The sequence below is a fragment of the Idiotropiscis lumnitzeri genome, chromosome 17 (assembly GCF_059441095.1).
Source record: "Idiotropiscis lumnitzeri isolate Australia: NSW breed Sydney's pygmy pipehorse chromosome 17, RoL_Ilum_1.0, whole genome shotgun sequence".
Lineage (NCBI taxonomy): Eukaryota > Metazoa > Chordata > Actinopteri > Syngnathiformes > Syngnathidae > Idiotropiscis > Idiotropiscis lumnitzeri.
Window position 1 is genome coordinate 11,160,325 of NC_142407.1, and position 17,431 is coordinate 11,177,755.

The window sequence follows — 17,431 nt, forward strand, 5'->3', positions numbered from 1 at the left end:
GCGCAGATGTAAGAGGCATTGGTTTGGTTGGATGATCAGCGAGGATTGCAGCATTTAGTGATTTTCATGAAATTTTGCGGACGTGACAAAGATGCTTGTCATTTTTTGGGAGCAAATATATTTCCACCGCTCTCCCATTCTCCACAAACAAAAAATTATCCTGCGCAGTAGCTAAGTAACATGTAAACTATCGGTCTCCAACATTTTTTCTGCCGCAAGTTCAGAACTTTCGCAGACCGGCAACCTTTGGGTGGAGGGCTGTTTTGTGCAAAATGGGCTTCTTATGCGGTCTGTATTTTTCAAAATAAAATATTTTTCAGTCTCCAATAATAAATGAACATAAATACTGCAATTTTTTTATTTTATGTATTTATTTATTTTTGTTTTCTTTCATCTTTTTGGCCCGCCGTGGCCCCGTCCAAACCTGCCCGCGACCCGCTGGTTGGGGACCACTGATGTCGCCCGACTAATACAAATTTAAATCATTATGTCCAAATGGAATAGCAAAAGTGGTGTGTGAGCCTCCAGAAAAAAAAAATACAAACAATTTTTCTTTTGTCGACTTTGTATTTCTGCAATCCACCGAGTGCCGTTCTAGTTTTGTCGCCTCGTGTTGGAAGGCAAAAAGTCGCACCCAGTAAGGTTGTTTCATTTTTGTTTGGCTAAAGAGAATAACCCCTTTTCCCTGTTCTCTCTCGCCAAGTGGCACCAATTAAGAAAATATTTACACCTTCCTCCAACAGGGACCGCCTCGGTCTCTTTGCAGTTGTGTAATACGCCTCGCCCTCGTTTATTTAGTATCATTATAACCCGCTTGAGAACATCTCGACCCGCATTATGATGCACACGGTGACATATTGCTCAGGATGTTTTCGCCTCCCCGATGAAGTTATTGTGAAGCCAAAAAGCTGAGCGCATCGCGCGGAGGAGCACAAATGTGTTCTTTGAGGAAATGAAAACAAGCCCAAGCCCGACCACCTCGATGCAACTGGGACGGACTCTCATTTCATACTCCATAACTGACCTTGGCAAATTGCAATTCATCTTGTGAGGAGCGAGTCACTTTGTATGACCTTCCAGGATGCGTCTATTCCCATGATAACGCCATCTATCTGAAGGCTTTTCTTCCTGCCTCCAGCTTTCAAGAGCAACTTTGATTTGACTCCTATGATATGCTGTTTCTCGCAACGGCGCCAAATGTGAGCAAACCCGAATGTGGCAGTTCCTCTTCCGCGGCGCCCCAATCGAGGCCGTAATTCCCCGCTGACTCAAACGTATCGTATATTTCTCTCTGTGCGCGGATGAAAATGGGCCAGCCCTGCAGGAGATGCCTTCGCTAACGCGCCCTGTTGAGGGGAAAATCACAGTTTAAAATACAACAGAAATATTTCTTACTTAAAATAAATCGGATTGTTTATGCAAACCGGCCGCCTCATGTGGAGGGCAGATCTCAAATGTGTTTGCCAAGCGGGTAGGATTGAGGCTGGTCATAATAAAATAACAAGCATCCTTTGAGAGTTTATCACCCCCACCCAAGTGCAAATTGGAATTATTTTTTTTTTTTTTTGTTATTGGGGAGGGGAGGGGTGGCATTCAAGACTGCATGATACTTAGTGAGATTACTTAGCCCGAGTCTATTCGCTCATGAGCTAGCTCGTCTGCTCGCTGGTGGCGAGCAACACTCGTCACGTCGACCCGGAGGCATATAATCCAGACACCGCATAAAACGTAAGAAAGTTGCTTGACAAATTAGCATCCATTTTCAGCTGGGCGTTGTTTTCACACCTTCAGCAAACACGCCCACAGCATTTGAGAGCAGAGACAATGACATGATTTTTTTTTTTTTTTTTGTCCACAATTTTGACTTTCACTTTCACGGACGTTGCTAATTGTAGAAACTGAGGCGGACACAATGTGGTCATCCAAAAGCAAGTTTAAACTTGGCGGCGGTCTATCCTCTTAAGTGCTTTTCTAGTTTGAAATGTAAAAATCAAATGGCAAGCTTGTAAACTCGTTCACACTTGGGAAAACACCTGCATGCTCGCCTAGCCGCAGTTTTTTTTTTTTTTTTTTTTCAAAAACCCCGAAACGTCTCTTCATGAAAACACTTGCAAGAAGCAGCACTGAAGTTTTTAATGGAAAGGATGTTTTCACTCTTCAGAGACCCAAGCCTCTATCTCACTGCCTCTCTGCCAAATTGACACAACCGAGACGGTACAGTAGGCGCATTTTTTCTTCGCCTGCGCCTTTTAGACACAATTCAGAGAAGTGGCACATTGCAGTGCGCGCGCGTTCACACAACTGTTGCGGCTCCACACGTTCACATAATTAGATGTGTGGCGACGGACGATGATAAATTTCACTCTCTGAATGTGGCGTTTTGTGTCACGACGATGGAAGCCGCCAAATTCGCTAATTAATTTCTACTCCGCATTCCGCAGTGACGCGTTTCACACTGCAAAAGATGACTTAGATGAAGTTGCAGACTAGAAGGGAACAGTGATGTGTCAAGCCTCTTGCCCAAAGTCAGTTAACACCCGCAAGTCCAGGACAAGAGGTACCGAAAATTAAAAGAATAATTTAGTACAATAGTCAATTTTCTGTGTGTGAGCATTTGTTTGTTTGCATGCATTTTATGAATGATTTAGAATGTGGGGGAGGGAGGGAGAAGTAAACAATCACTTATAATTAGCAAAAGCACCCAAATATAAATGAAATTGACTTTGCTTGCTTGCTTGGTTAGAAATGGCGATGTCAAACCACGTAGATGTGATGCGGATAGAAATTGGCGGAATTTCGAACGCAATGTGGCGAATTAGATGAAATGTGTTTCTGAAGCTTACGCCGCTCATCGGATCAGGTTGTTGTGCTTGCATATATGATCCTATTACATTGAATCCAGAGGAAATTCGACATCTGCATGAATGCTCCGGCTTAGCTCTTCATTCACTGATTTCATTTCAAGTGTTTAAGTCTAAACAGCATCTGAATTACAAATGGGAGTTTGGCGACGTTATCTTAATCGACTATGGAATTACACGGATATGAATTATTTTGTAGACTGTATGCTCCTTTTTTCCCCTCCTCTGAACGTTCTGAACTCCTGTTTTGCAGGGGTCATAAGTGAGTTGATTCATAGATTGACCACAAATCAACACGCGATCCATCGGCACATCATTTTGGTTAAAGTGGGAAAAAAAAAAAAAAATCTCAATTATTTTTTTTCTTGTTGTTTCTTCAGCTAAGTTGTTCCAGTGCACCTATGCTGGCCAGACTTTGTTTCCGCTCTACTTTCAGCCCTGATTAACCAACGATCAATTTCACGCAATCCGTCGATTAATACATTACGCCCGTCCTCACTCGGAATGCAAATGATTGATTTAGCGGTGATGTTATTATGACGTGTAATAATTATGATTCATCATTTCCTTTTGTCCTTTGTCCTAGGATGCTGTGCGGCTGAAAAGCCAAACCGCACCACAGAGGCTCCGTGCCTAGTTGACACATCGAGAATCGACTGGAGCCGTGCTGGATGGAGGCCAAGACGCTGGATGGCGAAGACGAGGAAGCGTACGGTCTTGTGGCTCGCTTGTGATGTCTGTTGCCTTTCTGTCACGCGCGGAACGATGGCAAAAAGAATCCGGATAGACCGTCAAGGCTAAAGAAACGCTGCACGTAAAAAATTCCATTCTTGTTTTGGGCGAGATTGTCCAGTAGACACTCAGCTATTCCTCCTTCCTCTTGTTTTGTTGGATACATATGCATTAGCTTTTCGACACTAACCATCATGGCCAGGTGTCACAACAAAGCCCCCTGGTTATTGTTTTTAGTTCATTTGGTGCTAACAGGAAGAGCACTGGAATACGAAGGCATTCCGGGTCAGTGGACACGCTATGGACAATGGGACGCCAAAACGACGGCGGAACTCAGCTTCATCCTGAAGACAAATATCAGCAAGGCTCTGGTGCTCTACCTGGACGACGGCGGCGACTGCGACTTTCTGGAGCTCCTCATATCAGACGGGAGGCTTCAATTAAGCTTCGCCATCCACTGTGCCGAGCCGGCCTCCCTGCACACGGAGACGCGCATCGACGACCTGCGCTGGCACCGGGTTCTCCTCTCGCGGAACTACCGAGAGACCAAGCTCCTGGTGGACAACGAAGAAAAGGCGGCCGAGGTCAAGTCCAAGAGGAAAGAGATGGTGGTGGCCAGTGACCTCTACGTGGGCGGGATCTCACCCGACGTGCGCCTCTCCGCCCTGACGTCCAGCACCGTCAAGTACGAGCCGCCGTTCGAAGGCCTCATCGCGAACCTGAAAGTGGGGGAAGCGCTGCCCGTGCTCTTGGACGGCCAATCCGTCCACAGCGACATGGACTACATCTGTGAAGCGCACTCGCCGTGCAATAACGGAGGCCTGTGCTCCGTCAGCCAGGGAGAGGTCTTGTGTGATTGCATCAACACCAGCTACGTGGGGAGCTACTGCCACGAAGGTGAGGCAAATCACACTTTTGTTTTCGCAGCAAAACACAATTGAGCGCCTCGCGAATAATCAACAAAGCACAAGGAACTGATTGAAGTCAAATATATGAGAACGGTCGGAGTACAGTCAGTTATCTTTGCAGAGAAATTTCTCATGTGACAGCAGCTTGATGTCATTTGTTTACCCTGGAACTACTAAAAAAAACACCAGCGGGGAAATTAAGAGAACGACTTGAAAGGCCACCTTAACTTTAAACTATGCAACTGAAAATGGGCAAACCAAGTCAAGCTTATCTTTAATAACACAGTCTGTTTGTTTTTAATATATTCTGCCCCGGATCAAACTAAGATAAACAAAACCTAAAAAGGATCGAACAAACGTTACATTGGACAAATGCCTTTTTTTAAATTTTCTCTGGAATTCATCTTTTATTTCATTATAGGAATTATTTTAATATTTATTACAATGAATTATGAATATAATCTAATATTTTATTAGATTTTTTTACTATATACTTTTATCTTCTTTGATTGCACGAGCATGGCTATAACAAATATAGAGAGATGATCAAATGAAAAATGACATTGTGACATCACAATTTATTTTTTAACCAGAAAAAAAATCAAAGTGAATGCACAATATATAATTAGCATGATTAAGTGTTTTAGTTCTGTATAAGTGTTTTATAAAGTTATTATTAAGTGCCTTATTTCTTATTAGAGTTCCTTTCAACCACATACTGGTTTCAAAAAATGTAAGTATAACTTATTTGGCCTGGAACGGATTCATTGCATTTCCATTCATTTCAATGAGCAACATGACCTCGACTTAAGAACGTTTCACATTACAAACGGACTGACGGACGCAATTAAGTTGGCAACACGAGGCTCCACTGTACCGTCACTTCTTTTAAACTCCGCTAACACAGAACTAAACTGTGAGTTTGAACTGGAAGCCACTCGGTATTTTCTCTCTTACCGCTAACAAAATAAATATGTCTGTTTTTCTTCCTTTTACAGCAGGTGTCCAGAAAGAAGTGGAAGGTAAGCCACTCCATTTTATTTTGAGTATAATGGTTACCGTATGTCGTCTTTGCAAAGACTTTTACTGCGCCCTCAGTGTGTTTGCTGTAATCGGGCTGTTATTGTCAGTTTGGACTGCAGTTCTGACATCCGACACAATAGGCTGCAAGGACATATTTTACGCAGGGAGTTGCCGATATATCGGTGGAACATGCCATCAGGACAGTCGAGGTGAATTGCAAGTGTCAAATTTATGCCGAGCGTTTGCATACAACGCCACGGGAAAAAACTTTCTCTCCTCTTGTATGCGGTGCCTTTTCCATGTCTTCGCGACTATTTGTTTGCCAGACTTAAATGACATTTAAGCACCCAGCTTGACACGCGGAGTCAAACATGTCGACAGAAATCCACTGACTGATTTCTGGGAACATTCATCAATTTGTTCTGTTATTTTGCACAGTGAGACTTCCCCGAGATGTGTTGTTGTCTCTAAAAAGGAAGCCACGGTGTCATTTCTGGCTCATTATCCCGCTCCTTTCTAACCATACACCCAAACGGGGCGGCTTTTTCCAAATATGATGAACACACGGAATGTTAACACAAAGTGCACGAAGGAGATTTATTTGGTGGCTTGCGGGACGTATACATCACGTCAGCAAAGTGGCCGTCGTGGTGAAGTGGCGGCCAACAGACTCTGGGGAGGTGCACTGAACCGCCGCACGCTATCAATCACTGTTAGGCAGCAAACTATGCACACCTGCTCGCCGGAATCCATGAATACACTTTGCGTGAAAAACACGATCAAGCATCTTTATGTATCGTGTGTTAACATGGATCCGTCTATGACAAAAACGCCGTACGGTATTGTCACAAGCTTGTGAGTGCGAGTGTGCATCTTGCCGCCTTTACAAACAAGCGACAATCGCCACACGCTCGCACAAAGCTGCCGTGTGTCTGCTCTTGCAGCAAAAAAAGAAAAAAATGCAGCCATTATTACCGCAAAGAGAACGCCTCGGAATGTTTATTGGATTAAAGCTTGACATGGAGACAATCCTCCATGCACAGAAAGCATGAAAACAACACTGACAAAATAACACTCAGCCCATGACTTGTTTTTTGTCCCCGTGCAACCCAGTGTGCCATGCGGCAGCAAGTCTGTTGTGCTTCCACCGATCCACCCCCCGCACCCCCTTTCACCGTCGACTGCAAAAATGGCCGCCCATATGCTTTATTCGATCTTGACTGCGGCTTTGAAGTGCTGTAGGAATAATCCGCATTTGCCAGCGGAAACGCTCGGAGGCAACGGAACAGTTTTGGCACGGCAGGTGGCTCTTGCCAGTTGTTCATCGACAACATGCGGCATCATGTGGGATCCCGTTGATCTGTGTGGACAAAGGCCACGCCGGGGCACGCTCTAATGCCAAAAGCATCCTCTGATGTTTCGAGAGCGGAAAAGCAGGTCTGCGAACGGGAGATAAGCGCAGCCACCTCACATCGCACGAGCGGACTGCAGAGGATTCTCTCAAACGTCACGGGGCGGCCGTACACAAACGCACAAAGTCCGACTGCAAACGCATTGTCGTTGCTTTGTCGGGGTTTTTATGTTTGTTCGCTTTGTTTACTTTCGGAATTGGATGCACAAGCGCGCGGTAATTGCACTCGAGGAACTACAGTGAGTGACAAAGCATGCATAGGCATCTTTTGGAAAAGGACACAGCTGGTGTGAGCGGACTCAGATCTTCCAGAAGCGATGACCTTGGTCTAATCCGTTCATTATAACGCCGTACTTTTCATGGAAACAAATTTGGCTAATCCGAATGCAATGGCTCTTTCTTCCAAGTTGCTCCCTAATTATCTCTCAACAATGACTAAATGTTTTCGAAAGGATCAAATTGTATAGCCACAGCGAATCTTTAAGTGTGGAAATTGCTACAAATCAAGTGAGATTGCTCACAGTAGCTTGCTTGGGTTTAACGCATCCTTCCGGAAATAGAACAAACTGCAGCTAGCTGTAACTTGGGTTGTGAAAAGGAGAAAAAAAAAATACTTTTGCCGGAAGCTGCCTTAACACTGCAATTAGAAGGTTTTTGTCACTCATTACCGGAAGAAATATTAAGATTTTTATTTTCCTATACCAACTATTTGCAATATCGTGATCCGCCTTGCAGAATCTTAATTATACCCCACACGCGTCAGTATCAATATAACGGTGATAATTTCATAATATTTGATACACGGTTATTTTGGATCTGAAAATGTAGACTTCCTCAGCCTTCATCTGTTTGCTGCAAGCAAAATCAAACGGCTTCAAATGCCAACCTATAAATCACAGCTGCTTCCATCGCCTGCTGTATTAGTTTCTTTTCCACATTAAAAATAAATAAATAAATAAATCAGCAAAGTAAATAGTACAGGAAGAGAGGGAAAAGGCGGTTTATGTTCATATATACTCCTGGGGCTCTATCTCTGCATTGCCACGCTGAGATTTGGCTGTAAGGCTCAGCCAAGTAGGATAAGAATATTCAACGTGGTGACTACCTCCATGTGATATTTTACTGGAGCAGGGATGGCACATCTCATCCACTTTCACTCCAACGCTACTATAGTAGTCCAAGATTAGCCTGGGTACGTCCGGGCATCACATTCAGCCTCGCGGGAATTTTCGGAGAAATTGTGCCCAAAGTTCAGCACTGTTTAGTGTTTGAAATGGAATGACATCTGCAGTTCCAATAAGATGTTGTCGAAGAAGATGCGAGATGTTTGCGCAATGGGGACATTCGGCGCAAGACCTGATTTAGCGGATTTATTCAATTTTAGCGACATAATAGGGCAGTTTAGTAAAGGTAAGTTTGTCTGCCGTTCTCAGTTTGAATTTTGACTTTGGGCCTACTGGGATAAGTTCCAGCTCACCTGTGAGCCCAATGTGAAGGAATGATATCAAACCGACCATTTTCCTCTTGACCTTTATGACCTTGTTAATGTTATAGACAATGCAGACAATAAACGGAATGAAATTAGCAAAACACACGTGCACACACATGTGGTGGTGAAGAGTCCAGTTGAGATTTTGATGCTTTTGCCAGTTTTCCACAGCATCTAGGTGAGATTGTTTTCCCTCAAATGCATTGACAAATATAGAACAAGAATTTTTTTTTTCCCCAAGTAACCTCAAATTCAAAGTCGCCTTTCTGCTAACTGCAACGAGTTCCATTTTTTTGGTACAAAATGCTCCTAGAACAAACTCCAGCAAGGAAGGTTTGCCTTGCAGTCGTGATATATTTCTGCTCCTCATCCAAAGGTGTTTTGCTGCTTGGTGCTGCTGGGTTTGTCTTTGTCTCTGCCTTGCCAACAGTTGTGATGAGTGAGCGCTTAACTGAACACACACACACACACGCATGCACACCCGCGCACACACAAACATACCCCGCCCCCTCCACCCCCCCCACCCCCCCCATCCGCTTGCTGAAGGATGACAGACACCTTAAGGTGGTGATGTTTCTTGCTTTCCTGTCCAGTTCAATCTCAACACTACCGGTGAGACTGAGACGGCCTGAGGGCTGAGGAGAGGAGGAAGAGGTGGTCGCGTTTGTACTGTACGTCGAGAACGACGTATTGGTTTGTTGTTGTCGAGATACCACATCCCCACTGGGAGTGCATACTGCTGCGCTTTTTGTTTGCGAGGTTGCTCCCACAAAATATCATCAGGTGTGTTTTTGTATGTGTGTGTGTGCGTGTGCGTGTGTGTGTGTGTGTGTGTGTGTGGTGCATACCTGCTCCCTTGGGTGATGATATTCTTCGCACACCGTGCCATACTCTGACCTGCATCGTTATAAGGTTCCCGAATAGCCATGTTTCCTTAAGTGGTAGGTTTTCATTCGATTTGCAACACAAGACCAACTGCGTGTAGGCGGAATGTTGATAATTACATAAATAACATGACAGCATGACACAGAAGTAACCCCAACAGTGGTTTATAAAACAGAAAAATGTCATATAACACAAATGGCTAATTCATGGTTCTGTCATAATTGCTACCTCAAGAAAAGTGTCAAAAACATTTTCTGTAATGAAGAGACTCTCGATACTTTTTACAACTTATGAGTGTATGTGATACATATATATGGATCTTTGCAGTGTCAGACAGAAGCAAACTATTTTAGGTAATAATGCAAAATATGACTGAGCTATAAAAGTGACCCAATTCCATTTAAGGACTGCAATATACCGCATTTGCTACGCTCTTGAACGCATAGAAAGGTGACACGTTACTTTAAGCATCCAACCCTTTGAGGTGCCATAATAGTCCCGGGCAGAAATGTGATGCGGTATGGGGTGCCCTTCGAAGCAGAAAAAAATATATATCTTCCATCTATCATCCCGAATCAAAACTCTTTTGATACCATAGTCATGCATTTTGCTGATAACGTGTGTAAAAAGTGATTCAGAAGAAAATTATGATATGGGTTGCTCCTCGGTACACAAAAGATTGTCAATTGAAACTTTTAAGTGTTTGATGCTCAAATGAATGGGTGATGAATGTCACGGTCAGTTTTCTAATTACGGAAATAATATCTAGGAGGCCCGGATAATTTAATGATTTCACATTCTTGCAAGACGAAACTGTAACCAAAATGAAGCAAACAGTTTGCATTTAATGCTCGCAAAGCACCCCAAAATGCGTCACGAACTGCGCTGCCAAGCAGAATGTGTCTCGTGTTATTTTCGTGAATTGAGGTAATATGTATATAGTTGCCGGAGAAATTGCCCACGTATATGCAAATGAGCATCATTGATAAAAGTGTAATTCAGCAACACCAATACAGTTTGGGTTAAGCAAATGCGTAATGTCTCTGGTGTAAACTTGGTACTCCTCCGTAAACTCAAAGCCGCCATGTTTGGGGTTTTATGGGCATTATCGATTTATTTTTTTACGTGGTACAGATTATAAAAAAATATATATTGGTGTCTGACGCAGTCCCCTTTTGGTACCGAATACTGCGGCTTTTTTTTTATGTATTTATTTATATACCTCATTAGAGTGATTTCCAACCAGTTAGCCGTGGCACATGAGTCTAACTTGGCAGACTATTGTCTGAAAATGATTATTTATTAGTTACAAATTTATTGCTATATGTCTAACGGGTAGAACAGTTAAATGCTCTTCCTTTTGAAGGACAATCAACCTTTGTATCCACCTGCTGGCATTCAGTCAACTGAATAAGCTTCCCGTGAAAGCATCAGCTTTGTGTCCAATTAAACAAGTCCGGATTTCACACAGAGTTTGCCCATTTGTGAGTAAATTGAGACGACATGATCATTCGTTCAGTATTCATACGTTTTGTGACATTTTTTTTTTTTTCGATTTCTTTAAAACGGGTTGCCTTTGCTCGGTGGAGGTCGCGCTAAACAAAAAAGGGATGCTCCGCTTCGCAACGCTTCGCAACTTTTTGACAATGCAAAACGCGGGGCGACGGCGTCCACTATCGAATCGAATTGAAGCGAAATTCTTTGATGCCAGCGGGTCTTAGGAGTGACAAAGCGAGCTTGTGGGAGCGTTGAAGAGTGCCGATGCAATGAGCAGAGCTGTTTGTGTTGGCTGGCTCAGTGGGGCTCATGTGCTCAGCAGAAGTGTTGTGTTTTGTCATCCCCGTCTCCTTTTTGGCACGAAAGGCGGCTGAAGTACGCCACATATACTCCCTGCCAGGCTGCATATTGATTAGCGTGTGCGTGCGCGCGTGTGTGTGCGTGCACAGGAAATAGATGTAAGAGTGAACAACTTGGCGCCTGCTGCTCCTTTCTGCTTTCTTTTTTTTTTTTTTCCTCCAAGCTGATGTTACATGATGATTGGTGGATGATGTCATCGTATAAGAACTGCAGCAGGACGGCTGTTAACGCGCTGTTTTTGTACTAAACCTGTAAATTTACGACCCCGCTTGGCATAATGTGCTTTGTCTGATTCTGACGTCATCACTTGGATGTCGCGAGTGAGGCTGAATGTCAGCGCCGCCCTTTTACGTCTCGTTAGCGATGTGGCTTGGCTGAGCGTTTAGATGGCAATCCGGGTGCACGATCAAAATATTTCCAAGTGTAGACTGTTAATTGGTACATCTCAAACACTGTCTTAACATACGATATGTGTTCCATTTGGGGAAAAAGCATCTCTGAGAGCAACTACGACGGTGGTTGCACCTATCAAGATGTTTTTTTCTTTCCTCCTTCCCTTCTCTTTGAGATGTCTGTCTCTCTTTTTTGCTTTTATTCCCCCACGCCCCTTCTCTCACCTTTTGAACTCTGACATCCGTGCCTACCCCAGGATGTCTGTCACAAACTGCAGTCCAACATTGTGACAATGCTTTTTTGTTTTCCCGATCCTCTTTATGAACTTCCTGTTTTCGTATCCTTTTTTCTGTTCTTTCCCTCAAGGTCTGGCGCACCTGATGTTAAACCGCCAAGGTATGGGGTCTATTGGTTTGCTTTTCCCTCCCAGCCACCTAATCACATCACCCCCCCCTCTCCCTTCCCCTCCCGTAGATGCCATTTCAATTAAATGTGTTGCACTAATATTGCCTCTCCTCCTTTTTTTTTTTTCTCCCATGTGTACATATACTTGCTCATTTTTGCTCCCTTTCACGTTATGCTCACGACTCACTCACTTCTTGTCCATCAAACCTTTGTCCTGACCACTGACTGCGCAACTGGAACATCACCTTTGACCGCTGCAGTCTTAAGCCAAGGTAATGCACCGACGCTCGTGGCGTCTCTTCGCTTTGCTGATGGTATTTTCAAAGCCAAAAATGTGTCTCGGGTCACAAGAACTCACTGACTCTCTTCCTGGGAAGCTAATGAGAAGAATACATGAACACGTGAAGATAATAATTGACTGTTTTCACATCATTTGCCATTCAAATGCAGGAGTGAGCTCAAATGATGTTACTTTTGATCATCGCTGGGTTGAGAGTGATATTTCCGTTCACGTGGGGTAATTGTGCTACAAATATGGAGAATAAGAAAATGCAAACGGGTATTAAAATGACTGTCAAGTATCCATTTGGCCTGTGGTGTAAATAAATTGGGATGGAAGAATTAAAACAAGAAGCACAATGTAAAGAAGTGATTTGGTGTGCTTTCCGACTCAATAGCAGCTATGACCTATATATTTAGGCCTTTGTGTTTTTCTACGGCGTGCGCCGAGATTCGGATCAGGTCGTTATCTGCGTCTCCATGGCAATCGCTTACCACGAAAGAAAGAGGCCTGACTTTGATGACCTACTCCCTCAGTGAAATGCACAGCTCCTGCTCACGATTTTATCGTTTGCAAAATGTCATTTATTAGAGATGGAAGTGATCGCTGCGATATTCTGATGAGGCAAACTGTTTTGTTTTGGGGGTTTTTTTTCCCCTGGAAATCCTAGAGCTGCAATGTTCGTTTTTAGCTGGTTTGAAGATTTGTTGATTATTAGTCTCATTTTTTTTTTTTGCATCGCCCATTTTTAAAAACATACCGGAATTAGCTATCAGAGTGTTAGTTGTGTATATATATATATCTAAAAAACTTAAATTCCGAAGTTCCACTCTATTCTTATTCTATAATTAGATGTAAAAATGTAAATTCGAGTAACGTTTTCTGTCTTCTGTGAATTATTTCTGTATCTATGAATCACCAATGAAGAATCAAGAACTACCCAGCCGCATGATCTCTTGTGCGTTTTCTAGGGTAAAAATATGATTGCATAAACATCTTGTCAAAGTCAGTTACAGTAAATGCGAGCGGCCATACCCCATAGAATGTTTTTTTGTTTGTTTGATTTTTTTTTCCCCCTCAACCCACAAAAAAAAAACTCTTCCCTTAAGGCATTGACAAATTAGATATTAAATATTCAACAGTAATTCCCTTAATGTTTACTTTAAGATAATACAAGACTCACCGATGCAACTGCGTAACGATTCACATTAGCACCTGCATGATACTGTCGTCGCATTTCAGCATCAAATATTTACTGAGTCATACAATGAGTGGGTCCTAAAGGTCAACCATACTGCGATTTGTCCTGAAATGAGGCCTGAAAGTAATTGCTCCATTTCATGCATCAATAAGAAGACATTGGGAAGATAATTACCCCCCGGGCAATACTAGCACACTTTTCAATTTGTAGCAAAGGCACTGTACATGGAAATATGTGAGATGGAAAAGTTTGACCATGGCATTAAGTCTCACATCAAACATCGGTTATTAACATTGGCAGTTGTCAAGCTCTTAGCCCGAGGCTTATGCGCATGTGTTTTAGTTGGTTTGAGCTGGTTTGTTTTTTATTTGGCCCTAAATTAGCGCAAATCAAATAAACAATGTAGTGGCTCCCCCGTGGCTTTACCCGCACAGTCTTGAAATGAATTCAGATGGTGCTTATTTTTTTGATTTTTTTTTTTTTTTGTTTTTTTTTATGCTGAGATGATGTTTGAATTCACAATCATCCCAACGCACACACCGTTGTGGCCACCTACTTGCGTATGCGTTTGCCCCCGATGGACTCCGTGGTCAGTCGCTGCCCATATGTCCAGGTCACCTGATTTCGGTTGAGAAACTGACAGATGCCTCCCCCCCGCTAAGGAGTTAGTCGCCACCTGTGCCCAAGCGTCGCTTTATGGGCCGCTTTGAATTTGTAAATTGTGAAGTCTCGTCATGAGAACCCAATCCACATATTGTCATTTTGTGTGACTGCGTGGTGTCAGTGGAACAGGTGGGCGCTTAAGACGAACGAGCACGTGCTGCCCGCTTGGCGCTGTGGTCCTCTTTTCTCGACTGCGTTTAATGCGCTTCATGCTGTGACAGTTGTTATTCGTATCGTAATTTCAACTGGCTGCTAACGTAACGCTCATGAGCATGGGGACAACATTCGTCATTTTAAAGAGTCGAAAGGATCGCAGGGTTTGCTTTAAATACCTGTTGCGGTGCAGTACACCCATTTAGTCACAAGGGGCACCCTTCTTGTCGATCTTAGAAACTTGAACACAGAATTGAAATAAAAACCGTCAACTCGAAATATTCAGTTCACTAAACTTTTAACCGTTTTAATGACATTTTAGCATGATGGATTTTCATGAGCGGAAAGACGGCATATGAGTGTAAGGTAGTAAAACTAAATTACGTACCTTCATGTGTAATTATATCGTCCGTAAAGGAGGGGCTCGGTTTACACGCACGTCATACGTCAATTTTGAGGATAACAAAAGGCATGGCATGAACACACACTCAGTTATCGCCGTCATTATTATTTTTTTTTAATTTCATTGTTTTAAATGAACTTCATAGTCGCACCTAACAACGCCTTATTTCTGCTTGGAATGAGGGCATAAAGAGCATTTTTGCCTCATCCAGTTGTTTTTGTTCGCATAATGGATTTTTTTTTCAACATATTTTCTGAAGCAGCAATCAAAAACAATTTAATTACCACTCCTGTTTAACCACCAAACTATTTTGGTTGTGTGGTTGTTTCAGCCCTTCTTAATGCCTGAGGACTGATTGCTGATTAGAAGTGAGGCAAATGTGGTTCAGTGTCGCACTCAGACGATATATTTTTCTTTAGTACGCATGTAAATTCAACGATTCAAAATCGGTATGCTTTAGGTTTCAACACCGATTAATAATTACCCATAATAATTTCAAGAAGATGTGAATGGTCAATTCTTTGCTCTAGAACACAACGGAATTTTTAATACCTTAACAGATTTTTTAAATGTGAGAGAGCACATATAATGAAAAAAAATCAATCTCAATCTTGGCTATTTGCTCTTAAATGTGTGTTGAGTTGACCAACAGAGCACATCACACACAACAATTTCTCCATCGATAATTTTGAGGCGCTTCAGCCGAACCAGATGTGCGGTGTAGTACCAGGATTGACCTGTTGGAGGCAACGCTGTGTTTTAAAAGCAAATAAAACCACACAGGAACCATTGTAAAATAAAAATAAACCCTGATTACAAATAGTAACATATTTGTTCAGTTATGTAGAATAACCGTCGGCACATTTGATGGACTGAAACGTGTCAGCAGACACTAGATTGGCCAATGTAGTTTGTCAAACAGAGAGAAGAGGAATCGCAGTCATCTCGAGCTTGCCGTTCATGCTAGTATATTCTGCTGTGCTTCATTTTGGGCAGCAGTCCTCCACAATGGTCTAATAGCTGCCGCCAAGGTAAACGCTGATGGATTTGCCCACGGTGGCAGCAGTTACAAGGCGCTGAATTGCCCCATCAGCATCAGCCGTTTGACTGCAGCCTTGAGCAGCCTTTGCTCCTGAGTTAGTGCCAACGTCTGAGTGGTGTCAGGGCACACACAGCAGCTACACTCCTCCTCGGTGCCTCGTCAATATTTTAGCTGCAAACAATGAAGCATATCCTAAACAAGAAAGATATTTCCACACACATATCCTTATCTATCAATCTGTCTGTCTCCATGGCTGTGTAGCGATGTATCGGATATAACGAGCTAGCTAACTCACCAATGTGCATTCTTTAAATTCCAGTCCGTCACAGCACAGGCAGCAGTGGCATTCCATTTGACTTGGAATTTGACTTCTTCTCCAGTTGACTAAATGAAAAGAAAAAGTCTACATGTCCAAATGTTCCTTTTTTGGAACTTGTTAGCTCGTGAGCATGCAGTGGTGTGTCGTTATTTAGCATCTGTGTATTTGGTTCTCTGTTTGTTATAAGTCGGATTCCGTTTTGACATTCAAAGTAGGTTGTGAAAATGTGAAAACTGAAAAGAAGTGAAAAATCTCTCTGCTCCTTCGACTTCGACTCGCGCGCTCATATTGACATTTCAAAAATGTCACAGATGAATAAAGGCACAGGCGTAATTAACTTTTTTTTATTTTGTCAACAAATTTTATGGGGCGCGGGGGGGTTGTATTTGGTGCTATTTGCCTGCCTTGTCTTGTCCGTAGTGCTCCCCACTGTAACACATTCCTCACAGTGACATATAAATCTTTAAACGTAACCTTGGGGCTTCTGTTTTTAGCTATAGCATTGCAAGAGAGTTCTGAGAAATTCGGTTCCGGCTGCAAACACCATACTTGTTTGCCGGTTTGATTTATCATTGAAGTCTTTATGTCGTGTGGCGTCCTGACTCTGCAGAAGCTGAGCAGATTTACTGTAGGCCCGATGACTTTAAGATTGGTTAACACTTCTCTGTTCTTCCATTCTTAGGCCAGGGGGAGTCGATGGCCACCTTTAAAGGCAACGAGTACTTTAGCTACAACCTCTCTCAGACGCCCATTCAGAGCAGCTTGGACGAGATCACGCTGTCCTTCCGCACGCTGCAAAGGAATGGCCTGCTGCTGCATACGGGAAAGTCGGGAGATTATGTCAATCTGTCTCTGAGGGATGGAGCTCTGTGGCTGGTCATCAACCTGGGCTCTGGTGCCTTCGAAGCGCTTGTGGAACCAGCCAGCGGAAAGTTCAACGATGACATCTGGCATGATGTTAGAGTGACGCGCAACCTCCGCCAGGTTTGTACATCTTCACCTATTTGGATTTTTAATGCTTTGCATGGGGAAACAAAATCTGGTCTAATTCTTGCATATCAACACAGAGCGAAACAACGGAGAGAGCTAAGATGAGATGAGTCACTGACGGTGTAGTGGTTACTTCGCTTGACTTGAGTGCGGTTGGCGTGGGTTTATCGCCCTAGAAGTGGTGGTGTGAAAATGAGATTGAATGGTTGTCTGGATCTGTATGTGCCCTGTGGTTGACTGGCAACTCAAGACAAGCTGTAGAGACTATGGGCCCTACTTGGGTGATGGTTGGAATTTTCTTCCTTTTGGTAGTTTGCTTGACAAGCGTCGATAGAAGAGGGCGTTTGCGCAGGAACGTCGCCGATTCCCCTCATTCTCATTAAAACTAGAGCGGTCGGGAAGTGTGCTGAGTCCTT

At 43.2% G+C, this 17,431-nt stretch overlaps 1 protein-coding gene across 6 annotated transcripts in view; it reads left to right on the forward strand.

The window, feature by feature from the left end:
• The window catches only part of LOC148320225 (neurexin-2-like), a 116,295-nt gene that overhangs the window by 19,762 nt on the left and 79,102 nt on the right, over positions 1-17,431 (forward strand). For 4 of the 6 annotated variants that reach the window (XM_088278945.1, XM_088278951.1, XM_088278949.1 and 1 more), the window contains exons 2-6: positions 3,448-4,490; positions 5,500-5,523; positions 11,926-11,955; positions 12,225-12,236; positions 16,708-17,009. In XM_088278945.1, coding sequence (XP_088135071.1) covers positions 3,788-4,490; positions 5,500-5,523; positions 11,926-11,955; positions 12,225-12,236; positions 16,708-17,009 — 1,071 coding nt within the window. In that variant the 5' untranslated portion in view covers positions 3,448-3,787. The remainder of the gene's footprint in view (positions 1-3,447; positions 4,491-5,499; positions 5,524-11,925; positions 11,956-12,224; positions 12,237-16,707; positions 17,010-17,431) is intronic. The other 2 variants (XM_088278947.1, XM_088278950.1) reach the window with 2 other exon arrangements.